Genomic DNA, 27738 nt, shown 5'->3' on the forward strand with positions numbered 1-27738 from the left:
ATACTTCATGAACCCCCGGTCCAATCTGAATCAAATGATTCATGAACCCCCGGTCCAATCTGAATCAAATGATTCATGAACCCCCGGTCCAATCTGAATCAAATGATTCATGAACCCCCGGTCCAATCTGAATCAAATGATTCATGAACCCCCTGCAAAGGTCCAATCTGAATCAAATGATTCATGAACCCCCGGTCCAATCTGAATCAAATACTTCACAATATGTGCTCTGAAGTACTGATTTGAATAATAATTTGCAAACCAACATTTCAGATCAGTATTTTGAGCATGTATCACAAATCTTTCAGTTCTCGAAATGATTCAACCCACTCTGAAGTTCCAATCTGAATCAAAAGATTAGCAAACCTGCTCCGAAGTTCCAATCTAATTCAAAGCATTCGTGATATGTGCTCCGAAGATCCAATCTGAATCAAATGATTGGCAATCTGCAAATTCAAAAACGAATGGCTCTACTGAACTGGTTTTTGCTGGTGAATCATTTAAACTGAATGATCGAAGTCACAAAGTTGAATTTGATTTTGAATTTGGTATCTCTCATACCATTGAAGTGAATGTTGAATTTATCAGTATATATTGTAATAAATATTTGATATATTATTGTTGTATCTGATTGTATTAGTCTATAGAGTGATAGTCAATGTAAAAAGAGAAAATGGGAGAAGCAGCTAGATGAACACAAATTCCTCATCTCCCACATGGAAAGAACCTATATGAGGATATATGCGCATATATGAAACCTATATGCAGTATATATGCACATATATGATAACATATATGCTGCATATATGCGTATATATGCCACATATAGGCAAAATTGAGGTGCATTTATTGCTTCTTTATATCCACATATAAGCCCTATATGTACATGTAAATGTAAATTTCGACATTTTGGGCTTTTATTTATGTTTTCTAGCAGCTATGGATTTTAATAATTTTACTAATATATAGGTAAACATATATGTACATATATTATAGGAAACCGGCCAATTTTATATATGTCACATATATTAAAAACATATATCAAAACCTATATTAAAACATATATGTTTATATAGGTTATTTCCGTGTGGGCTAGTACAGTAACGAATGTTCAAATGAAAGTTCAAGTACTTTTATTGAGTTTAACTGCATTCATTACACAAATAGTGATATTCCAATATTAACAAGTCAAAGTGGAATGTTATGTCTCTTCGCGTTTTCCTATAATAACCACAAAAAGCAAATCATAAAAATCAGAAACATAAAAACTCATGAAACAGATACATTCAGTGAAAAACACAAGTGCTTATACAACAGCTTATTTACAGCATCATATCTTTACACATACAAAAGGTTCTGGTATATTCCGCTATTCTACACAGTTGAACGTGCAAACCTCCCGAGAGCACATGCACACTACCTAGTGCACTACCTTAGCAACAATAAACACACATCCAAAACGAGTTTACCTCAAATCTGCTACAGCATCAGATGATAATACCAACAAGTCCACTAATTAGTTCGCATACGGTCTGCGGCACAGAGCGGCGGAAGATGGACAAGGGAAATACCCGTTTGTTTGTTTGTTTCTCCACATGAACACAATCCTTCCATTTATACTGAAATATAAATACATGAACAGTTTAGACTGAATAAATGGCGCTAACAGCAACTTACAGTCAGACTGATGTGTTTAAATGTACAAATAGGCTACAAAGTGTTTAAAAATAATAATAAAACACTAATACATGTATTAACAAAAACAACACGTCATACGATATATTACATAAGTACAACCCAGCTAACAGGGAACGTTCTCAGAACTTTAGCTAACTTTCTGGTTTCCTCAAAGTTACGAACTAACATTCTTCTAGAAACATGAATAACATTAAATAACATTCTCAAATGTTAGGACAAAATACATTATTTATAAATTGCTTATGGACAGTGTTGGGGAAAGTTACTTTTAAAAGTAATGCACTACAATATTGCGTTACTCCCTAAAAAAGTAACTAATTACGTTACTTAGTTACTTTTTATGGAAAGTAATGTGTTACGTTACTTTTGCGTTACTTTTTAAATATGAGCAGCCTTGATTGTTTGTTTTTAATATAAGCAGTTATATTTATAGCAAATGTAAAAGCCCTTTCACACCAAAAAGTGTAATGAATAAACCTCAGGCTGAAGGAAACGTAAATTCCTGTCTGTACAGTAGAATGCATAAGAAGGAGGTTCAACACTCTTCAGCAATAAAAAAACAATGAAGCACAATTGTTAGTTTATCTAAAGACATTTTTGCTTATTAGTATGGTTGAACTGGATCATCAAAGGTCAGCAGCAAAAACATTGGTTGATAAAATGGGATTAGATACATTTGTGTTGTTAAACATTTAATTATTGCAGGTTTGCATCATATTCTGAGTTTGCATTTCATTATTTTAATTCATTTTGATGAATACTAAATCTGTTTTTGCGAGTGAGATGAATTAATGCACATTCACATCTAGTCTAGAACTACAGTAACATCAGGTTCACACAACGCCTCTGTACTTCCGATTTCTCCCAACATGGGGACAGGAGACTTGTCAGTCAATAAATGGGGAAACAAAGTTTAACTGGCGTTACTTTTTTGAAAAAGTAACTCAGATATTTTCTTGTAAATTAAAAAGTAATGCGTTACTTTACTAGTTACTTAAAAAAAGTAATCTGATTACGTAACTCACGTTACTTGTAATGCGTTACCCCCAACACTGATAATGGAACGTTTTTCATAAACATTCTGACTTTTTTAACATTCTCATAATTTTCAAGTTTTAAAAAATTATAAAAAAGGACAAAACGTTCTTAGTAAGTAATGTTTGGGAGACGTTTTCCATAACTTCATTAATATTTCGTAAACTTTCTCATAATGTTAAGAGAAAACATTCTTAGAACAACATTCTCGGAATGTTCTTTTCATTTGATACATTTTTGTAACTTTTTCAAATCCTGACATTTTAACATTCTTAGGGCCAGTTTTACTAAACAGGGCAAATTAGCGTGAGAGCGCACTTCTAAAACAGCGCTGATGGGCGTGGAATTTTCTGCTGGTGATTTACTAACAATGCGCATATTAAAGAGCACAGATGCAACATCTCATTTACATATCGACCAATGCAATATACCAAGCACAGCGCAAATTAGCGTAGTCGCAATTAAACAAAGAAGCCATAGTAGGGTAGACTGAGTACATTTGAGACGTGTACAGTTGAAACACCTTAAATAACTTGTGTACACAAGAACCCCAAACCGTAATTTTTGTTCCACACGTGTGTATGTTTTCTTTGATCGTGGGAAATTTGAAATGTGTGCGTCTTTCTTTTTTTTTCCAAGGTGAGATTTTCATTTCACCATGTCCCTTCCACAATGAATAGCTTATTTTTCTTTTATGATTGTTGAACTTGACATATATCATTGCAAACGTTACTCTGTGCTCTAAAAATAGACATGACATTGTGCCATGCAAGGTCTTTCATAATCTAGAGAAATTTGCGAGCATGTCCTTGGGGTATGGTTGAGACAAAGTGTATCAATACCCGGATTGGTGTCCTATTGCTTCACATGCTGTTTAGTTGTACAGTGTTATGATAATAGGACAAAAGTCACATTTACACATATGCTCTGCAAATTCTGTTTAAAAATTTAATTTGTGATATTTCAAGTGTCTATTATTAATGGACATATTTTCTAACATGAATTTTAAAAGGATTACATAGCATTTTAAGAAATATACAAGGTGGTAAAGTGGGTACAGTTGAGACACGGTTGCTACTGTATACAGTAACAGTTCAATCATAGAAAATAAAATGCATACAGAGGCTGTGTGTGTTTGTGTACTGGTAGTACCAGTATAGTAATACCAGTAAATTCACCTTAAGGCAATATTTTTTAGGTCCCCATGATGAAACAAGGTTATAAATCATACAGAATGATTGAAAATGTAAATATGCAGAAAGTTTCGAGTGATGCCTAGGTTTAGGGGTAGGGTTATAGAATATACAGGTATTTTTACTGTTATGTTTACATTTGTACTGTTTGCCATATATTTTGTAGTGTTTTGGTGTATATATTTGTTCCTGTTTTGTTTAACTGAATCTAAATTAAATAAAGCAAATAAATAAATTTATTTTTAAACTGTAATTATTTAAAACTCATATTTTGTAATTTATTACATTTGCTATAAATAGTTAGCCAGCTTTAGAGCATTAAGAATGGGTTTCTCAACTGTACCATGCTACTGTTTCAACTATTCACCATATTTAAGCGCAAAACAGTTTAAGACATGGTTTTCTGGGCGTTAAATAATGGCACAAATACCAGTAGCCTAATTTGACAAGCGCAAAAGTTGCTGATTTATTTTAATACTCTCCTCCCATAAATTTTGCGTCAGGCAAAAAAAACTGTGTCCACGCCTTTTCCGCGCTAATTCGTCACTGCGCTTCTTTAGTAAATCCTGACAGTATTATTTTAACACCAAAAGACGGTTTGCTAGTAAAACTGGCCCTTAGAATATATAAAAACAAAATAATAATAAACTTTCAAATATCTTTAAATTTCAGGTGAAAATAAAGTTAGCAGAATGTTGTAAGAAGCGTTTTTATAGTCTTTAAATAACGTTAATCACTAGAAGAAAACTGGACATTTTAACGTTCATAGAATATTAAAAATAAATATTTAAATAACATATTTTAGGTGAAAATAAAGTTAGTAGAAAGTTGTAAGAAACATTTTTGTAACCTTTAAATAATGTTAGAATCATAACACGAAAACTGGACTTTAAATGTTTATGTTTCAGAAACATTTCAAAACAATGTTCCCACAACGTTTTTAGAACCTAAATTCATTACCTGGATTTAAACTACTTGTTTCAGAATGTTAAGAGAATATTCAAAAGTAACGTTCCCATTACATTTGCAAAAAAATTTCATTCACAACTTTCAAATAACCAGGAATTTTTTTTTATATATATTTAAAATCTGGGCGTTTAGAGAACGTTTTCGTAACTTAAAGCTGCAGTCCATAACTTTTTTTGGTTAAAAATTATACAAAATAAATTTTTGAGCAAATATATAACCAGCCAGTGTTCAAACCTATCTCTCTACCTTAGCCTGATTCACAACGTTAGCTTATAACGTTATACTGTTTACTAATTTGAATTTGTGGGAAATTCGAGCATGCCGCTGCATCATTACTTCACGTTTGTTAACATAAAGAATGAGTCCAGGCTAGTAGCTATATCGCACGTGAGGATCCTGCTGGTATAGCCTTTTCTCACAGCAGCTGGAATAATTAAGATTATCATTTTAATGGTGCATTGTAATCCAAAAAGGTTTATGAAACAGAAGTGACTGAAATTAGATTATATGCCAGTTTAATGTGCATCTGATTACAGATAGCCTATGTGGGATTACACAAATTTTTTATTTTAAAAGAGAACCAGTTCTAAGGAAGAATAATTTGCTTTTTGGATTAAAATACACTCACCTAAAGGATTATTAGGAACACCTGTTCAATTTCTCATTAATGCAATTATCTAATCAACCAATCACATGGCAGTTGCTTCAATGCATTTAGGGGTGTGGTCCTGGTCAAGACAATCTCCTGAACTCCAAACTGAATGTCAGAATGGGAAAGAAAGGTGATTTAAGCAATTTTGAGCGTGGCATGGTTGTTGGTGCCAGACGGGCCGGTCTGAGTATTTCACAATCTGCTCAGTTACTGGGATTTTCACGCACAACCATTTCTAGGGTTTACAAAGAATGGTGTGAAAAGGGAAAAACATCCAGTATGCGGCAGTCCTGTGGGCAAAAATGCCTTGTTGATGCTATAGGTCACAGGAGAATGGGCCAACTGATTCAAGCTGATAGAAGAGCAACTTTGACTGAAATAACCACTCGTTACAACCGAGGTATGCAGCAAAGCATTTGTGAAGCCACAACACGCACAACCTTGAGGCGGATGGGCTACAACAGCAGAAGACCCCACCGGGTACCACTCATCTCCACTACAAATAGGAAAAAGAGGCTACAATTTGCACGAGCTGACCAAAATTGGACGGTTGAAGACTGGAAAAATGTTGCCTGGTCTGATGAGTCTCGATTTCTGTTGAGACATTCAGATGGTAGAGTCAGAATTTGGCGTAAACAGAATGAGAACATGGATCCATCATGCCTTGTTACCACTGTGCAGGCTGGTGGTGGTGGTGTAATGGTGTGGGGGATGTTTTCTTGGCACACTTTAGGCACCTTAGTGCCAATTGGGCATCGTTTAAATGCCACGGCCTACCTGAGCATTGTTTCTGACCATGTCCATCCCTTTATGACCACCATGTACCCATCCTCTGATGGCTACTTCCAGCAGGATAATGCACCATGTCACAAAGCTCGAATCATTTCAAATTGGTTTCTTGAACATGACAATGAGTTCACTGTACTAAAATGGCCCCCACAGTCACCAGATCTCAACCCAATAGAGCATCTTTGGGATGTGGTGGAACGGGAGCTTCGTGCCCTGGATGTGCATCCCACAAATCTCCATCAACTGCAAGATGCTATCCTATCAATATGGGCCAACATTTCTAAAGAATGCTTTCAGCACCTTGTTGAATCAATGCCACGTAGAATTAAGGCAGTTCTGAAGGCGAAAGGGGGTCAAACACAGTATTAGTATGGTGTTCCTAATAATCCTTTAGGTGAGTGTAATTTCTTTTATATGAAATTTGAATTGTATGACAATTAGAGATTAGACTGTACAGAAATTGTAAAGCTAATACACACTACATACACATAGTCACGCAATGCTGATGTTGTTAACATGAACAATTTGAGAACAAAATATAACAATAATAATAATTTGCATGTTTTGAAGTGATATGAGCTAACCGATCGTTAGATTTAATCACCATTGTAGCGCAATTTATTGTAATGCTTTTTTTCCTCAGTTGGTCAGAACAAAAGTGGCAGACTTGTTACATAAGCCTAGAATACCCTATGCAATTTTTGCCCACGATTTCCCCCCGATTTTACAGTCTGAACAAGTTGACGCTAGTTGAGGAAAGTCAGAGCCAGGCTGCAGATTACAGCTGACAGATTCCACAGAAAATCGCGTAGTGTATAATGGTCACAGACTCCGATTTTTTAGCTTCAGACTTTAATTCTATCCAGTTGGAGGATATCAAACATGTCTGATATTTTCAGCCGATTTTAGAACACATATGTTTTCATTTATCATGTGTCTCCTAGCAACAGGGCGCATGTTTCTGCGTGAGTTCGTTGTGATCGGAAAAACTTTAAAGTCTGGTAGTGTATGATCTTCAGTCATGTAGTGTATGATGCCCAGTTTTCCTTTGTCACTATTTAGAAAGTCGGTAAGTGTATGATGCCTAATGTTTTAAAAATCTGTTCAGATTTTAAAAGTCGTGTAGTGTATTCCAGCCTTTACTTGTTCAGATGACAATATCCAGTGAAAATTGTTATTTGGGTCAATTATTCCAAGTCGTAGGCTTGAATCTGTGATTCCTAGTACAGTATCCACACATACTCCTCAAAGCATTGGATTCATCCGTGCTGGAGCTGTGCCGGAGCACAACCCATGCGATGAAGATAATTGCACAATTAAATGCAACTGCAGGTTTCAAACAGAGATGGCGACAAAGAGGCAAAACTTACAGACTGCAGATTTAACATGAATGTTAGCAAATCGTTCTTAGAACATGTGTGTTAGCTGGGAGTGCTGTGTAGTGTTGGTGATATTAGTGAGCATGATGAGACAAACGGTCATATTTCCGTGGACTCGAGGACGTCGCAGCTCTTGGGTCCGTGGATGGAGCTGCTCTGGCCGTTGAGCGCATGCACGGTGCCGTGCTCGAGGCCGATGTTGACGTGGCTGGTCTCAGTGATGGACGAGTTGGTGTGGTAGTTACCGTGAAAGTCAGTGGTCACCAGATGCCGGCACTTCCATTGACTGCAATACTGCTCAAACTTACGCTGCAGCGCCGACTGCACCTGCAAGTATCATACAGCTTGTTTGTTCATTTCTTCAGAATAAAACACTAGCACACTATATAAAACATTGTAATTATATTTATATGTAAAAAACATTCATTATATACATTATATACTTTTTATATTTTTTCCTGAATAGTGTGTACTGCATACCACACACTGCATAGCTTACTAAATGTTATTTTTTTTTAAAGCATTTCAGATCAGTTTGTCTTCATTTAAGTTTCCAAAGGCAATTTGGTTTTCGTATATGTATATATATATATATATATATATATATATACATATATATATATACAGTGCCCTCCATAAGTATTGGAACAGTAAAGACAAAATTGCTCTGTTGGCTGTGGAGTCAAGACATTTGCAAATATGATTAAAAGATGAATATGAGACAAAACTACAGAATGTCACATTTTATTATTAGCCGTTTCAACACATACATGTTTTACCAAATAAAAAGAACAGCACTTTTAGAGTTCATCCCACTCATTGATGTGAGCATAAGTATTGGGACAGTTGAACATAAGGCAGATATAAAGATTAAAAGCTATTATTTAGTTGCAGATCCCTTGCACACAATCACAGCAGTGAGTCTGGGACCCATAGACATCACCAGACTCTTGGTCTCATCCTTTGAAATACTTTTTCCAGTCTTTAATGCAGCCGATTCCAATTGTTGCTTGTTTTGGGGAGTTTCTGCCTTTACTCTCGTCTTCAGCTGGTGAAATTCATGTTCAATCAGATTTAAATCTGGAGATTGACTTGGGCAATCTAAGACTTTCCATTTCTTTGCTCTTATAAACTCCTTGACTGAACTGGCAGGGTGTTTTGGGTCATTGTCCTGATGCAATATGAAGCACTTCCCAATGAATCTGGTGGCATTTTCTTGAATATTGGTAGGCAAGATGGTTTTGTACCCTTCCAAATTCATTCTACTACTGTCATCATACATTAAGTCATCAGTAAAGTTGAGAGGGCCTGTTCCAGAGACAGCCATGCATGCCCATGCCATGACACCACCTCCACCATGCTTTACAGATGAGGCTGTATGCTTGGAATCATTTGCAGTTCCCTTTTTTCTGAACATTTTTGCCTTCCCGTCACTTAGATAAAGGTTCATCTTTGTCTCATCGGTCCATAAACACAGTTCCAAAACTCTTCTGGCTCGCCTTTGTGCTTTTTTGCAAACTCTAATCTTGTCTTTCTATTTCTGGTGCTGGTCAGAGGTTTGCATCTTGCTGTGTAGCATCTGTAATTCTGTGTCAACGTCTCCTGAGGACAGTAGATTGTCAGAGCATCACCCCAGCTTTCTGGAAGTTGTTGGTGATTTTACAGACATGTCTTTTAGGGTTCATTTTCACAGCTTTTATGATTTGTCTGTCATCAACTACTGTTGTTTTCTCACCCGATCAGGTAGTTGTAGGTTGCTGGTGGTTTCCAAACTCTTGATTTCTCCATGCCCTTTGTTTTTACTAGAGCTCTAATTGACTTCCTCTTTTCTATTATTCTTTCAAAGTCAGCTCCCTCATCTTCATCCTGGTTTGTGTGTCATCATCGAATGCAAGATTCAGAATAGAGAAGTAATGGATATAACTGATACGACACATTCCCTGCTTTTAATATCTGAAGAATTAATGCAACAGGACACAGCTGATCACTTAGAAAGACCTGAGAGGCAACTGCTCCAATACTTATGCTCACATCAGATAGAGGGATGAACTCTAAAAGTGCTGAACTTAGCTGGTAAAACATCTATGTGTTGAATCACCCAATAATAAAACATGACATTCTGTAGTTTTGTCTCATATTCATCTTTTAATCATATTTGTAAATGTCTTGACTCCACAGCCAACAGAGCAATTTTGTCTTTACTGTTGCAATACTTTTGGAGGGCACTGTATATTATATATATATATATATATATATATATATATATATATATATACACACACAGTGGAAAAAATATTTGATCTCCTGCTGATTTTGTGCATTTGCCCATTGACAAAGAAATTATCAGTCTATAATTTTAATGGTAGGTTTATTTGAACAGTGAGAGATGGAATAGCAACAACAAAACAATTCAGAAAAAAGCATTTAAAAAAATTTATACATTGATTTGCATTTTAATGAGTCAAGTAAGTATTTGATCCCCTATCAATCAGCAAGATTTCTGGCTCCCAGGTGTCTTTTATACAGGTAAGTAGCGGAGATTAGGAGCACTCTCTTAAAGGGACTGCTCCTAATCTCAGTTTGTTACCTGTATAAAAGACACAGAAGCAATCAATCAATCATATTCCAAACTCTCCACCATGGCCAAGAACAAAGAGCTGTCCAAGGATGTCAGGGACAAGATTGTAGACCTACACAAGGCTGGAATGGGCTACAAGACCATCGCCATGCAGCTTGGTGAGAAGGTGACAACAGTTGGTGCGATTATTCACAAATGGAAGAAACACAAAATAACTGTCAATCTCCCTCGGACTGGGGCTCCATGCAAGATCTCACGTCGTGGACTTTCAATGATCATGAGAACGGTGAGGAATCGGCCCAGAACTACACGGGAGGTAACACACTACGCCATGGAGGACTGAAATCCTGCAGCACCCGCAAGGTCCCCCTGCTCAAGAAAGCAGGTCCGTCTGAAGTTTGCCAATGATTCAGAGGAGAATTGGGTAAAAGTGTTGTGGTCAGATGAGACCAAAATCCAGCTCTTTGGCAACAGCTCAACTCGCCGTGTTTGGAGGAGGAATGCTGCCTATGACCCCAAGAACATCATCCCCACCATCAAACATGGAGGTGGAAACATTATGCTTTGGGGGTGTTTTTCTGCTAAGGGGACAGGATGCACCGCATCAAAGGGACGATGGACGGGGCCATGTACCGTCAGGGCTAGGGCATTGAAAATGGGTCGTGGATGGGTATTCCAGCATGACAATGACCCAAAACACACAGCCAAGGCAACAAAGGAGTGGCTGAAGAAGAAGCACATTAAGGTCCTGGAGTGGCCTAGCCAGTCTCCAGACCTTAATCCCATAGAAAATCTGTGGAGGGAGCCGAAGGTTCGAGTTTCCAAACGTCAGCCACGAAACCTTAATGACTTGGAGAGGATCTGCAAAGAGGAGTGGGACAAAATTCCTCCTGAGATGTGTGCAAACCTGGTGACCAGCTACAATAAACATCTGACCTCTGTGATTGCCAACAAGGGTTTTGCCACCAAGTACTAAGTCATGTTTTGCGAAGGGGTCAAATACTTATTTCACTCATTAAAATGCAAATCAATTTATAACTTTGTTTTACAATTTATAACCAGCTAAAAAGTTTAAATCAGTTATTTCAATCTTTTGCTGTAGTGTGTCAGTAGGAAATTAATTTTGCCATTATTTGTAATAATCCAGTGATATTTTTGTGCTCCACACAGAGATCTGATCTGATCATCATCAGTCTTTCTTGAGTAACATGAAGATAAATCCAGAAGAACTGTGTCTCCAAGACGCTTCAAGAAACCTACCTGCAAAGCAAATATATTTTCTTTATCAATTAACTACTAACTAAATGAAATCAACATTTGTTGTGAGCATCCTTTTGTGTTTAAAGCAGCTTTTGTCCTCGGTGCACTTGAGCAGAGTTTCTCAGGAGCTTTGCAGGAGCTTTCTTGAAGCGTCTTGGAGACACAGTTCTTCTGGATTTAGTCTGACTCAGTTTGTTCTGTATCTTCATGTTACTCAAGAAAGACTGATGATGATCAGATCAGATCTCAAAAATCTCACTGGATTATTACAATTAATGGCAAAATGCTTGTTTGGAAATGTAAACTGATATTTCCAACTGACACAATACAACAAAAGATAGAACTAATTGACTTAGAACCATTTTTAGCTGCTGAAAATACTAGGTTATAATAATTTTGGCCACCACTGTATATCTATAACAGTATGCAACAAGACATGTTTCAGATAGTAATGTTAGACAATGCTGTCACATGAAATTATGCATCCAGTTGTTATTTCGTAAATAAAAACAAATATTATTATTTTGCATTTTAATCTAATTTTGTGTAAAAATGTCTAATAATTTTTTATAGTGTGATTAAATAATTACAAGAAAAAAAGTACAAAATCTGGTTTATGCTGGAAGTGATAATCATACTGCATAGCAGGCCACTACAATCCTCAAGAGTTTATGCTCATCTAAAGTGCTTTAATTAAGATTAATGAGGTTGGATTAATGAGGTATTAATTATTAATTAATTAAATAATCAAGTCATACCTCTCCATTACAGAAGCAGAAGATTATGGCCACCAGGAAACCCTGCAGAAACACAAACGCTCAGTAAAAGACACTGTAAGACTAGCTTACTATTGTTAACTAAAATCAAAACCATTAGAAAGATTTTTGGAATTTGAAATAAAATAAACTTTAACTGAATATGAAAGTCCATTGAATTGAAAAGTGCCATGGAATACAAAAATAAAAAAGGTAATTGAAACATTTCATCTCACAATTCTGACTTTTTTCTCACATTTATGATTTTATATACAAATTGTGAGATATAAACTCAGAACTGCAAGAAAAAAAGCTTCCTTAGAAAAAAAAAAAAAAAAAAAAAATAATATATATATATATATATATATATATATATATATATATATATATATATACTGAATATTATTTTCAGCTAGTTGCCAAGTCTTATATCTCATTTTAAAAAACAACAAACACTATACAGATATATAAAAATAATACAAATGGCAAACACATTTAAAAAATGACTAAACGTTTAACTAAAATTAAAATGACAAGGGAATATTTTTAAATAAAAATGGACAGGCAAAATTAGGCTCCAATTATGTGTAGAATGTCTATGGATTTTTGGTATTCTAATTAAATAATTACAATAAAATAAATAAATACAAAAAATATTATCAAAAACTATAATATTAATAACACTGTTGTACAGTCACACAGGTCTCAAAGAAATGCACGTTTAATAAAACATTTAAAATGCAATAACAGCACTTATGCTAGTGATATTAAAAATGCAGTTTAAAGTGCTTAATTTCATTAGCTACAGAAACAAAACGCTGATGCTAATGTCCTTACGGGCTGATTTTACACATATGTAATGCATTTTAGACCATTACCTGGAAGTTTATTACCTGGAAATGGGTGAAGACGTTCATGATGAACTCGTAGATGGCCAGAGAGACGCGTCCGCTGGGCTGCAGCGGCACCAGGATGAACTGGGCACCCAGCAGAGGAACCAGGATGATGGTGGCGCGGACCACCTTCAGGTAGACGTTAGTCTCGGTGAGGTGAGTGACCCGCAGTTTAGTGATTAACACCCGCACGATGTTCAGCAGGAAGAACAGGTTCACCTGTCGGATGGAGAGAGAGATTGCAGACTGATGATCAGTGTCGGGGGGGAACACATTATGAGTAACACCAGTTATGTAATCAGATTACTTTGTTCAAGTAACTAGTAAAATAATGCATTACTTTAGAATATGCAAGCCAATATCTGAGCCAGTCATGTATTGACTGACAGCTCTGGTGTTGCCATGTTGAGAGAAATCAGGAGTAAGTGCAGAGTGTTGTGTGTGAACATGATCTTACTGTAGTTCTAGACTAAATATGAACATGCATTTACTCATCTCACCTGCACTAAAACTCATTCAGTGTTCCTCACAATGAATCAAAACAGTGAAATGCAAACACAAACCTGCACTAATTAACCCCTTTCACACTGCACGTTGGTCCCGGAAAATTGCCGGAGTGCCTTCTGTGTGAATGCAAACACGTCCCGGGATTAATTCCGGGATCGATCCCGGGTTGGGGACTTAGTAACATTGCCGGGTTCAGTCTCGGAACGAGCTCTGTGTGAACAAAAGCCAGAACCAATGCCGTAAAGGCTGATGACGCTTGTTATCATGCGACTCTTTACCGGGTGTTTTGAAGGCAGATCAATGTTCACGTCGAAAAATGTATAAACTGGAATGAAGCAGAGATCAGGGAGTTCTTCACTATCCGCGCTGAAGCTGAAATCTAGTGAAACGGTTCTCGGCGCATTATACACATCACATGAAATGTCACGTGTCTTTGCGGGATCTTTACGGGTTGTGTGTGAATGCACGCACAGATTCCGGAAAATCACTGGCAGTGTGAATGAACCAAAATCAGACGATCCGGGGACAAATCACGGGACACATTTTTCGGATATTTTGCGGAATGGCTGTGTGAAAGAGGCTACTGAATATTAAATTGCACAAATGTGACCTGTGCTGGCAAAATGAGTCACAATGAGCAAATGTTCAAAAATGAGTTACTTCTATTTTCACATTCTCCATTAAAAGACCTTCAAAATGATGTATGATACAGCCGTTTGAAGTTGATAGAGTCAGCAAAGTCGATTTCGAGAAAAATCGAATTCAAGTTGTCTGAAGGTTCCAAAGCAAAATCACAAAATAATTTTCTTAATAATAATTACTATATTGATAATCACAATATAGCAATTTTTATTTTATCTTTGTTATTATAAATAAGAACAGATGCAAAAAAACAGTAGAACAAATTAGCAAATAATGCATTGCCTTTTCATTTTACATCTAAACAAAAGCATTCAAGTAAGAAAAACAAATAATCAAATGTCAAAAAAAAACCTTTAGTGTGTTCATTACAAATAAATTGATTATTTAAAAAAAAAGCAGTTCAGTCAAGTGCAGCAAGTGATTTGCTCTTTTCTTTTATTGTTAGATTAACATTAATGAGACACTTGGCCTATATTATGACTTAAGGTCATTGCACACCGAGTTCGAACTTTTTGCACGTTAAAATCCATCATAAAAAAGTTTGTATCAGGTTCGATTTTCTGCGTTTTCGCTTAGGAGGAGCTTCTTCCCCCAGGCCATAAGGCTCCTAAACTCTAACTCTGTGTCATAACATCACTTGACTCCATGTAAACATCACTATATCAATAAGCTATTCATAATTTTTTCTACCTCATATGCTGCTATTTAAACAGCCTGTACAACGTTTTTGCACATTCTTTTGCACATTCCTCTTATATTACTATTTATGTCAACAACATACTGACCTGCACATTTATATTTATATTTTATTATCTTTTATTTTATACTTTTTCTTAATATTTGTATTCTATACAATTGCACTGTCCTTGGAGCGGACCTGACTTACATTTCACTGCTGGTTATACTCTGTATAATTGTGTATGTGACGAATAAAAATCTTGAATCTTGAAATTATTACTAGTTTTTATATTTTGTGCTGTCATAATTTGATAAAAACAAAGGTTTATTATTGTATGTTATGGCATTTCATTTACTGTATACCTTTTAAATAAGCTTATTGAAAGAACAGCAGCAGCAGCAGCAGCGGTATGGTGTAACATTTATTTGAAACACATGTATTTGGTACTTGCTACCTTATATCTTTACTCTTTCGCTTCATTCTTTTCATGGCTTTGGAACTTGCATCTGAACTTGGCCGAACATCGCCATCACGTGACGCAGGTCCTACGCCAGCTCAGGAAACACCACCTCTACCTGAACCTCGAGAAGTGAGAGTTCCACCGCCCCACAGTCCAGTTCCTCGGCTACATCCTCAGTGCGGATGGGATCCAGATGGACCAGGGGAAGGTCCAAGCTATCCGGGACTGGCCCCAGCCTCAGTCAGTAAAGGAACTTCCATGATTCCTCGGCTTCGCAAATTTCTACCGGAGGTTCATTCTGAACTTCAGTCTCCTCTCAGCCCCCCTCACTTCTATGCTCCGTCAGAAACCCAAGTCTCTGTCCTGGAACTCCGAAGCTCGAGCCGCCTACAAGAAGCTCCAGGAGGCCTTCTGCACTGCTCCCATCCTCTCACATCCCGAACCCCAACTCCAGGAAGCTTTCCCCAGTGGAGTGGAACTACGATATTGGAAATCGGGAGCTGCTCGCCATTAAACTGGCGCTGGAGGAATGGAGACACTGGCTGGAGGGAGCTCAACACCCCTTTACGGTCATCACTGACCACAAAAATCTGGAATATCTCCAAAGTTAAACCCCCGGCATGCTCGCTGGGCCCTCTTCTTCACCCGGTTCCAGTTTTCAATCACGTCTCGACCCGGAGATAAGAATGTCAAGGCAGATTCCCTCTCACGTATCCATGCCCCCGACGAACCCTCCACACCTGAACTCATACTCCCTCCAGCCGTCCTTGTGAGCCCCATGCGGTGGGCCCTGGATGAACAGATCCGCATCGCTTCCATCACCGAACCCGCTCCGCTGGGAGGCATAGAGGGCAAAACCTACGTGCCCACCTCCTTGAGGACTTCCCTTCTGGGCTTCTTGCATGCTTCCCTGGGCTCTGGACACCCAGGCAGCCAGCGTACTCTCTCGCTCCTCTAAGCTCGGTACTGATGGCCCAAAATGGCCCGGAATGTCTCCCAGTACATTCGTGGATGCTCAGTCTGTGCCATCTCCAAGACTCCACATCACTTACCTGCCGGAAAATTAGTCCCATTACCCATTCCACGTCGCACCTGGTCCCACGCCGGAGTCGACTTCGTCACAGATCTCCCCAAGTCAGAAGGTTATACCTGCATACTCGTTGCAGTTGACAGATGCTCCAAAGCCTGCAAGTTAATTCCCCTCCGGGGTTTACCCACAGCCCTCGAAACAGCAGAGGCCCTCTTCCATAATCTCTTCCGCACTTTCGGCATACCGCAAGATGTCGTCTCCGACCGTGGGCCACAGTTTGTCTCCCGTGTCTGGAAGGCATTCTTCAAACTCCTCGATGTCACCGTCAGTCTCTCCTCAGGGTATCACCCCCAGACTAACGGCCAGACTGAGCAGAAGATTCAGGAGATTGGGAGATATCTCTGGGCCTACTATCATAACAACCAGAGCAGCTGGAACCGCTTCCTCCCGTGGGCCGAGTATGCACAAAATTCCCTCAAGCAAACCACCACCGGCCTCACCCCTTTCCAGTGCATACTCGGCTACCAACCCCCTCTGTTTGCCTGGACAGAATAGCACTCCGACGTTCTAGCTGTCGACCACTGGTTCCGAGCGAGCGAGAGAGTTTGGGACTCAGCTCATTTCCAACTCCAGCAGGCAGTGCGGAGGAACAAGACCTATGCAGATGCCCGTCGGTCTGCCACCCCCGTCTATCATCCTGGAGATAAGGTCTGGCTCTCCACCCGGGATCCGGCTCTCCGCTCACCTGCCCTGCCGGAAGCTGAGTCCCCGCTATATCGGTCCCTTTACCATCGAGAGGCAGATCAACTCCCTGCACGGTATCGTATCCATCCAGCATTCCATGTCTCACTCCTCAAGCCTGTCTCTCCCTCTGTCACAGAACCCAATGAGCCTGCAGTACCTCCTCCTCCCGAGATCATCGAGGAGCCCCTAGTCTACAGGGTGCAGGACATCTTGGACTCTCGGCGACAGGGTGGTCGCTTGGAATATCTTATTGACTGGGAGGGATACGGGCCGGAGGAAAGATCCTGGTTGGCCCGGGACGATGTGCTGGATCCCTCTCTCCTGGCCGAGTTTCACCAGAACTGTCCTGACCATCCCGCACCCAGAGGCCGTGGCCGACCCCGTCACCGTAATAGGGCGTCAGGAGCTGCCCCTGGATGAGGGGGTATTGTCAGAGAGTCACCACAGTCACCGCAGTCTCCACCAACGACACTCACCAGATCCCAATCCCCTGATTTCTGATCACCGCCACCTGTCAGCACTAATCAGCAGCACTATATCCCTGCACTCCTCCCGTTCACTCACTGTCTGGTCTCAAATATTCTATGTTGACTAACCTGACCCACTTACCTTTTGTCTACCTACCAGTCGCTCCTGTGTTCCTATCCCCGTTCTCTATCGCTCCTGTGCTCCACTGTCTCCACGCTCCGCTGTTTCCTCTGCATCCCCTGGATAAACAAACAAGGACATTAACACTCAGATAAGCCCCAAGAGACTTTCCCATTCCCCGTCTGCTTACCCAGACTTACTGCTCATCTCATTCCCCTCTGCTGCTTTTCAATAAATCTGTTGTTTGTATTGCACTTACCTCTGTGTCCCGTGTCTATCTGCTGACACCTATAGTTGTAGAAAATTTAGTACAGAATTGGGTAAAGTCACTTGTTTATATTACTATAGTTGTTATATTACCACCACAGCAACTATAGAATTACCACATCAAATTAATTCAAGTACTTTACTATAATATGGTTCAAAAACACTATAGTATTTATTATAAATTACTACAGTTTTTTTTCATGTGGGTCGCTTTGGATAAAAGCGTCTGTTAAAACTCCTCTCAGAAAACGTATAAATAAAGATAATTTTAGATGTATAATTACTATTTGGAGCATTGGGATCCCTAGACAGGGGCTTAACGAACTCATTTTTGTGAAAACCTCAAATTTGACTAAAATCTCTATTTTTCACTTTTTTTGCGTGTAGCTCAAAATTAGCCTGTGTGCATTCACACTCATTTTGCCAGCACGGGTCACAAATATCCTTTATGTATTTAACCCTATTTTATTAACCGATGTCTGACCTTCGATGACCCAACTCAACCATACTAATATGCGAAAATTACTTTAGATAAACTTCTGTTTTTTTATTTGCTGAAGAGTGTTAAACTTGGTTTGCTTCTCAAACAAACTTTGCCCTCTACTGTACAGACGTGAATTTACATTTCCTTCAGCCTGAGGCTCATTCATTTCACTTTTGGTGTGAAAGGGCTTTTATATTTGCCAAAAATAAAACTTTTTATGTTAAAAACAAACAAGCAAACCCAGCCCAGATGAGAAAAATGAATGCAAAAGTAATATAACTCATTACTTTCCATAAAAAGTAACTAACTCAGTTACTTTTTAATGGAGTAACGCAATATTCTAATGCATTACTTTTAAAAGAAACTTTCCCCAGCACTGATGATGATGAGGATGATTATGATGAAGCTCACCAGCAAAGCGACTTGTATGGGGCTGTGTATGATGTACAGCAGATTTATGTTCATGATCCAACACCTGGAGTATAAACGTCAAATATTAGGCATTTTAGGGTTAAAAAGTGAACATTTACATCTTTAGAGTAGAATTTTAAATGTGAAATCCAGAAATTTGATGTTTACCTGTCGTCGTGGAAGAGCAGACGGGCCACGGCGTGCAGGACAGTAGGGATCACTGGGAAACCTGCAAAAAACAATCAAATATATTTGCAGTGAAATAACAAAAATTATGAAGTCAACAAAAGATTATATTATATTATAAGATATGCACTGCCATTCAAAACTGTGGAATCAATAAGATTTTAATGTTTGTTTTTAAAGAAGTCTCATCAAGGCTTTATTTATTTAATCAAAAATACAACTGTAAAATTTGTGAAATATTATTAGAATTTAAAACAGCTGTTTTCTGTGTGAATATCTGTTAAACTGTCATTTATTTCTGTGATCAAAGCTGAATTTTCAGCATCATTATATCAGTCTTCAGTGTCACATGATCTTCAGGAATCATTCTAATATACTGATTTGCTGCTCAAGAAATATTTCTGATTATTATCAATGTTGAAAACAGTTGTGCAGCACAATATTTTTGTGAAAACTGTAACATTTAATTTTTCAGGATTCACAGATGAATAGAAAGTTGAAATAGAAAGAACAGCATTTATTTGAAATAGAAATCTTTTGTAGCATTATACATGTCTTTACTGTCACTTTTGAACAATTTAATGCAGCCTTGATGAATATAAGTATTCATTTTTCAAATGAAAAAAAAAATGTATTGACCCCAAACTTTTGAATGGCAGTGTACACACACACATTTTATTAAATTAGTTACAGTAAAAATATGTATGTGTATGTGTGTGTGTGTGTGTGTGTGTGTGTGTGTGGAGGGGGGGTAAAATTAACTATTAAACTTATTGTAATTATATTTTGGTAAAGTCAACCTCCTAAGCCCCAGAAATACATATGCGATGCATAAAACACACCATAAAAGTTAATAAAAAAATTGTGTTAACACAAAGAAAATTGATAAGCAACTACCTAAAACATCTGCAGTAGTTTTTAAAAGCTGACACAGAAATTAAGTTTGGCTATAAGTAAAATAAGAAATATAAGTAAATGAGTCATTTCTGAGAGCGAGTGAGGTCATGTCAGTGTTGGGTAAGTTACTCTTAAAAAGTAATTAATTACTAGTTACTAATCACATCTTCAACAGTGTAATTAGATTACTGTACAAATTACTCTCTCCAAAAAGAATTGAATTACTTATTACTCATTACTTTCTAAATCCTATATCAACCTCGACAAGTTAATTATTGATACAAGGATAGACATGAAATGTGTAACGGGGTGAACGAGACGAGAGACATGCAGATACATTTGCAAGCTTTTATTAATAAACATAGTCAAATAACAGACAGTCAAATCACCAGCAAATGAGTATGGCACGGGCAAGACACAAGAGTAATCCTATGGCATGTGTGGGTCCTCGATCGTCGAACAGAGCAGACAGGACTGGAGTTCAGAGATGGCCTCCTCGGCCGGTTCAGAACAGGACAAAATTTCATAAGTGGCCTCTGTATCCACGACAGGACAGGACGAGGATTCGCAAACGGCCTCCATAGCCATGACAGGACAGGACAAGGATTCATAGACGGCCTCCATAGCCGTGACAGGGCAGGACAGGAGTTCAGGGACAGCCCTTTTGGCTGTGACAGGACAGACAAAGAGTTGGTGAGTGGATACCACTGACACCTCCGAAGGTTCTGCAGTGGTTGCCGCCACCTCTGGAGGTTCTACAGTGGTAACCGTCTCCTTGACAGCGACATGACAGGCTGAGAGTACATTGCTGGGCGCCACCACCATAAAAGAAGCTGAAGCGAGCAACGCCGCTTCGGGTGGTTCTGTGGCATGTGCCGCCACCTCTGGAGAAGCTGCAGCGGATGCCATGGCCTGGGGTAGTTCTGATGTGGTGTACGCAGCCCAAATGCAACAAAGTGATCCCCAACATGGGAAGCCCTTCGGACAGGGGAATTAGTGCAGGAACAGGAGGGGTAAAGTGAGCTGGTTTGGGGACACCAGCTGCAAGTGCAGACACCAGTGGTGCATCCCTCACACTGGATATCAGACTAGGATACTGAAGGACTGACCTTGAATATCTGGGTGTGGCAGACAGGACGTGACAAGACTCTGGCTGATCAGCTATGACGTGACGTGGTTCTGGATGGTTAGCTGTGATGTGAAGAGACTCTGGAAGATCCGCTGAGACGTGAGGAGACTCTGGCAGATCAGCGGAGACGTGAGGAGACTCTGGCAGATCAGCGGAGACGTGAGGAGACTCTGGCAGGTCAGCGGAGACGTGAGGAGACTCGGGCAGGTCAGCGGAGACGTGAGGAGACTCTGGCAGGTCAGCGGAGACGTGAGGAGACTCTGGCAGATCAGCGGAGACGTGAGGAGACTCTGGCAGATCAGCGGAGACGTGAGGAGACTCTGGCAGATCAGCGGAGACGTGATCAGCGGGGACGCGAGGAGACTCTGACGATAAACACGCGGATCCATTTGCAAGCTTTTATTAATAAACATAGTCAAATAACAGGCAAGGTCAAATCACCAGCAAACGAGTATGGCACGGGCAAGACACAAGAGTAATCCTAGGGCATGCGTGGGTCCTTGATCGGCGAACAATATCCAGAGGGCTTGAGAAGAGGGGTAGTCCGATAACCTGAGCAATAATCCAAACGAGGTAAACACAGAGTCAGAAACGGTGAGACAAGAGTAAATCCACAATACAAGGGCGGGAAACACGAAACGAGACTATAAACAAAACTTAGACTTACAAAACACAGAATGGCTCGGTATGTCACGGTTCATGAATTCACTGTTTTCTTCGTGTCTCGTATATGGGTTGTTCTGTGTGTGTGTGTGTGAGCGGGCGTCACCGCTCATTTCAATTATCAGCGCGCCAGCTGATCTCATTCCCTGCACCAGCTTCTGCCAATTCACTCCCCTATAAAGTCTCATCGCACTCTCCTCTCCTTGTCAGATCGTTGGTTGATGTCCACTGTGTTGTTCATCGTGTGCCGTCTGCTACAGTGTTCCTGGTCCTCGTCTGTCTGGAGTCTTCGTGGGTTTCGTCTCGTCTGGATGTTCACCTGCACTGGATTCACCATCACCACTCGTCACCAGCACGCTGTCCATCTTGTCCCTGCGCCACCAGCCCACCCGAGAGACTTTGCTCAGTTTGTGTCCTCTGACTATTAAATATTGATTATGACTTGCATCTTTGCTTCCGCCTCGTATCTTGTGACATGGTAAGGCAGCTAACACTAGGAGAGTGTTATACGCAGAACCAGACTCAGAGCTAGACATACACACAGAAGGCTCAGTAAGGCAGCTAACACTAGGAGGGTGTTATACACAAAACAATACTCGGCAAAGACAGAGAGGAAGTTCAAGGCTTATAAAGCGTGTGTAATCAGTGCAATCAGCTGTGTGATCAGAGCAATGTGAGATTGGTGACAGCTGTGTGCCGTCAGTGCAATGGATGATGGGAATTGTAGTCCGTGGGTGAAGAGCAACAGTAGTGTGGTGCAAGACTCAATATGATGGAAGGGCAACCTCTGATGGTGAGTGTACGGAAGACCATGAACCGGATTCGTGACAAAATGCTTCTTTTAATTCTTTCAAGTAACTGCATAAATTATTCACACCAAGTCCAATTCTCACTATTAACTATGACTTTTGCCTCAAAATACTCCTAATTACGGCTTATTAATACTTAGTAAAGTAGATGTAAAGTTTAAGAATAGGATTAAGGATTTAGAATAAGGTCTTGCAGAATAAGACATTAATATGTGTTTTTTTTTTTTTTTATTAACTCACCAAAGTATTTAAAGTGAGAAGGGTACATAAAAAGCATGAATTTTAAGGTTAGACTTAAAATTTTGATGTTAAATCCACTATTGTATTGTATTGTGTATAAATGTTCTATAGTCTATACACAGTATTAAGTTCAATCACATAAGAAGTAACTGTAATTAAACTAAAAAAATAAGAGCAATCCCTTACTTTACTTTTTCAAGGGAAAAGTAATTAAATTACAGTAACTAATTACTTAGTAACTAGTTACACCCAACACTGGTCATGAGACGGTCAGAGATGAATTGATGTTGCTTCATAAAGACTCGGATGCAGCATCAGATCGGAGTACGAACCCCAGCCGAGGACGTAATACCAGCCCAGCTGCTGCTCTCCCACGAACACGGCCACGATGATGAGCGTGTGCAGATAGATGCCCTGACACAGCATCCAGAAATAGTTGGAGCAGGAGGTGTACTGCATGATACCGGCCAGCAGCTTACAGCCGATCTGAGACTGAGCATCAACAACAACATGAGCATAAAATATACACATATGTGACTCTGCAGCACAAAAGCACAGGTATATTTGTAGCAATAGCCAACAATTGGGTCAAAATTCACATTTCTTTTATGCCAAAAATCATCCGAGGTGGGTAGAGTACCCAAAAACTGTACTCAAGTAAAAGTAAAAGTACTTCTAGAAATATTTACTCAAGTAAAAGTAAAAGTAATAGGGAACTCAATGAATCATTGCGAATGGGCATCGCTCATTGCCCAGAGAAAAGTAGACGGCATGTTTGGAATAAATTGAAGCATTTTTAACTTGTATTGCATTAAGATAAAGTAACTAGAGGAGTGTTGCCCACAGTAACGAAGTAAAAGTACAATTTTTTCACTAAAAATGTTCTTGAGTAAGAATAAAAGTAAAAGCATTTTTAAATATACTCTAAAAGTATTAGTTACCCAAAAAATGTACTCAAGTAAATGTAACTCGTTACTACCCATCTCTGAAAATCATTAGGATATTAAGTAAATTTCCTACTGTAAACATATCAAAACTTAATTTTTGATTAGTAATATGCATTGCTAAGAACTTCATTTGAACAACTTTAAAGGAGATTTTCTCAATATTTAGATTTTTTTGCACCCTCAGATTCCAGATTTTCTAATAGTTGTATCTCAGACAAATATTGTCCTATCATAACAAACCATACATCAATGGATTATTTATTATCTTATTTATTTATCAGCTTTCAGATTATTTATAAATCTCAATTTAAAAATGTTTACCTTTATGGCTGTTTTTTTACTTTTCTTTTCTTTTTCAGAATGATATTTATTGCCAAGTATTTTTACACACACATACACAAGGAATTATGGTGACAGGTTATTAAATCAGATAATGTATATATATTTACTTTGTAATTGTACAAAAACAAATGGTTGAAATGTGAAATTATTATAATATTAAAACATTAAAATGACTATAAAATGAAATGTTTACTGTTTTGTTTTTTTATTATTTTTAATGTTTATGAAAGCTTATTTGTAATTAAAACAGGAATATATATACAGTGTGTATATAAATCAGTGTTATTTTAGTATCATTGAGATACTATTATAGTTTTTGTTAATATTTTCAATTACATTATATTTTTATTTATTTCTGTTTTTACTTGAATTTTAGCAAATGTTTTAGTATATTTTAATACATCTGTAGATGAGTACAGGTTTTTTTTTTTTTTTTTTATATGTCCATATATTTTGTTATTACTTTTTATTCATTAGTTTTAGTTTACTTAGTTTTAGTTATTTTGGTACTTTGTTAAACTAAACAAAAATGAGAATTGCTGAAATAAAACTGAAGTAAAATACGTAGATTTTTTTGTTTTGTTTTTGTCTTTAATTTTATTTCAAGTAACAAAAAATATTTTTATGGTTTGTTTTATTTAATATATAAAAATATACATGATTTTTCTTAACAAAACAGATTTTGTTTGAGTAAATTAAGTTTATTTTTTGTCAGTTATTTCAGTTTTAGTTATTTTAGTAAATCAAGTTAAAAAAAAAAACTAAAAACAAAAGTAAACTAATTTAGATTTTTTTATATATATATATATATATTTTATGTCAGTTAACATTTATGTTATTTCAAGTAACGTAAATGTTTTTTAACGGTTTTAGTTTATATAATTTTTAACAAAGCAGATTTAATTTAAATAAAATATATATGATTTTTAAACAAAACAGATATTATTTGTTTTATTTTTAAGCGCAGACATTAATATTGACATATATTAATATATGTATTCACTGTCATATACAGTATATGTGCACCTACCGAATCCGTTCTGGTTTGATGATCCCCGAATACGAAGTAGAACCAGGTGATGGTGGCGAACGAGTTCAGGATGAAGGAGGTGAACATGTTTTTATGAAGAGTGATTCGCTGGCAGCTCAAACACCTGCACAGACAACAACCAATCACTTACACTGCCAGCCAAAACCTGCTGAACAGTAAGATTTCTAATGCTTCTTAAAGAAGTCTCTTCTGCTCACCAAGCTTGCATTTATTTAATCCAAAATACAGCAAAAGCAGAAAAATTTGAAATATTTTTACTATTTAAAATATCTGTTTTCTATGTGAATATGTGTTAAAATGTAATTTATTTCTGTGATCTGCAGCTGTATTTTCAGCATCATTACTGCAGTCTTCAGAGTCACATGATCTTCAGAAATCATAATAATATACTGATTTACTGCTCAACAAACATTTCTGATTATTATCAATGTTGAACACAGTTGAGCATCCTTGCTAAATAAAATTATTAATTTCTATAATACCCCTCCCCCACAAAGAAAATAAAAATGATACTGACTCCAAGTTTTTGAATGGTATTATGTTACAAATGCTTTTTATTTCAAATAAATGCTGATCTTTGGATCCTTCTATTTATCAAAGAATCCTGAAAAAACTGTTTTAAATATTGATAACAATAATAATAAAAAAATCAATTAATTGAATATTATAATGATTTCTGAAGATCATGTGACACTGAAGACTGCAGTAATGATGCTGGAAATACAGCTGCAGATCACAGAAATAAATTACAGTTTAACACATATTCACACAGAAAACAGCTGTTTTAAATAGTAAAAATATTTCAAATTTTACTGCTTTTGCTGTACTTTGAATTAAATAAATGCAGGCTTGGTGAGCAGACTTCTTTATAAATAAATTAAAAATCTTACTGTTCAAAAACTTTTGACTGTTAGTGTATATCACTGAAAGATCCACTACTGTCTCGTGTATTCTGCTCTATTGATCACAGACTGACAGAAACATCATCAGTCTTCATGACATACTTGAAGTATGAGAAGATGCAGATGGAGATGAGCAGCGAAATGATGGACAGCCCGTGTCCCACCATCACCAGATAATAATTTACTAACATGAGCTGCAGGAGAAAGCACACACACACACACACACACACACGTCATGGGAGGCAGGATTAAGAAGCACTGATTTCATGTGTAAAAGTGAAGCTCTGACCTCGAGTTTCTGTTTAGTGTACGCTGAGCACTGTGTGTAGTTGGACCACAGACGGTTGCTCTCTGGATGACGAAACCACTGACCGTCCGAGTCACACACTTTGGTCACTTTCTCTGATGAGAAACGTCACACACTTCATTTGGGAAAATTGTTTGCCACATTCACTTTTTTCCATTTATATTTTTATATTTATTCTTTTTTATTTTATTTTAATTATTTTTTAATAGTTAAATTAAGTGTTTTTAATCATGAAATTATTTATTTATTTAAGTAAATAAAATAAATAAATTAATACATGTCATTTTAAGGGCCCTAGAAAGTTTTATTTTTCCCCCAAATTCCATTTTCATTGGTAAACCAAAAAAAAAGCATGTTTCATTAGTTGGAATCATGAAACGAATACAATTTAACAACAATTTATTAAAAAATTACATTCTAGGGCTCTAGAAATCCATTTTATTTTTTTAAATTAAATAAAAACAATTATCAATTTTAATTCTTTTTTAATGGTTAAATTAAGAGCAAATTAAGAGCAATCCAAAAAAGCATGACTAATTATTTGAAATGATTAATTTTAAACTAGTTTTAAATTTTTTTTAATTCCATTTTTATTTTTCTGGATTATGATTTAATTAAATTTGAATAATCAAAAAGCATGTCTAATCTAAATTTAATAATTTTTAATTTAATTTAATTTATTAAAACACTTGTATAATAATAGGACACTATGAAATCCTTTTTATTTATCTGTTTTTTTTATTTATTTATCTGTTTTTCCCATTTTAGTTTTTCTGGATTCAATGTTTTTCTATAAATCATAAAATGTATGCAGTTCAACAACAGTTTATTAAAAGCTTAACAAAAATTACATTTTAGAAGAAGAAATCTGTGTTATTTTTCCCAAATAAATCTGTTTAAATGTTTCTGGATTAATAATCATGTCTAATCAGCTGAATTCATAAAACTTTAACAATGCAATAATTTATCAAGAATTTTACAATAATAGGGCCCTATGAAATGTTTTATTATTTTCAATTAAGAATTTTGTATTTAGAGTCCAACTTTTGAATAGTTTAAGTACTTATGTACATGCAATAGACATATATATATATATATATATATATATATATACACATATAGCATATTATTGCTCTTTTGTTGGTTTTGATTGCTTCTATTGTCCTCATTTGTAAGTCGCTTTGGATAAAAGCATCTGCTAAATTATTAAATGTAGCTAAATGTAAAAATGTAAATGACAAATCCCAGATTT

The 27738-nt window shown here is 37.2% G+C and overlaps 1 protein-coding gene across 1 annotated transcript in view; it reads right to left on the reverse strand.

Annotated features, from left to right (window-relative positions):
• Positions 1-6700: 6700 nt before the first annotated feature.
• The window catches only part of calcrl2 (calcitonin receptor-like 2), a 34711-nt gene continuing 13673 nt past the window's right edge, over positions 6701-27738 (reverse strand). The window contains exons 5-13 of the mRNA XM_079402471.1: positions 26469-26581; positions 26282-26373; positions 25257-25380; positions 23270-23429; positions 19182-19242; positions 19014-19077; positions 13202-13420; positions 12312-12353; positions 6701-8042 (exon numbers count right to left, since the gene is read on the reverse strand). Coding sequence (XP_079258597.1) covers positions 7815-8042; positions 12312-12353; positions 13202-13420; positions 19014-19077; positions 19182-19242; positions 23270-23429; positions 25257-25380; positions 26282-26373; positions 26469-26581 — 1103 coding nt within the window. The 3' untranslated portion in view covers positions 6701-7814. The remainder of the gene's footprint in view (positions 8043-12311; positions 12354-13201; positions 13421-19013; positions 19078-19181; positions 19243-23269; positions 23430-25256; positions 25381-26281; positions 26374-26468; positions 26582-27738) is intronic.

The sequence above is a fragment of the Barbus barbus genome, assembly GCF_936440315.1.
Source record: "Barbus barbus genome assembly, chromosome: 41".
Taxonomy (NCBI): Eukaryota; Metazoa; Chordata; class Actinopteri; order Cypriniformes; family Cyprinidae; genus Barbus; species Barbus barbus.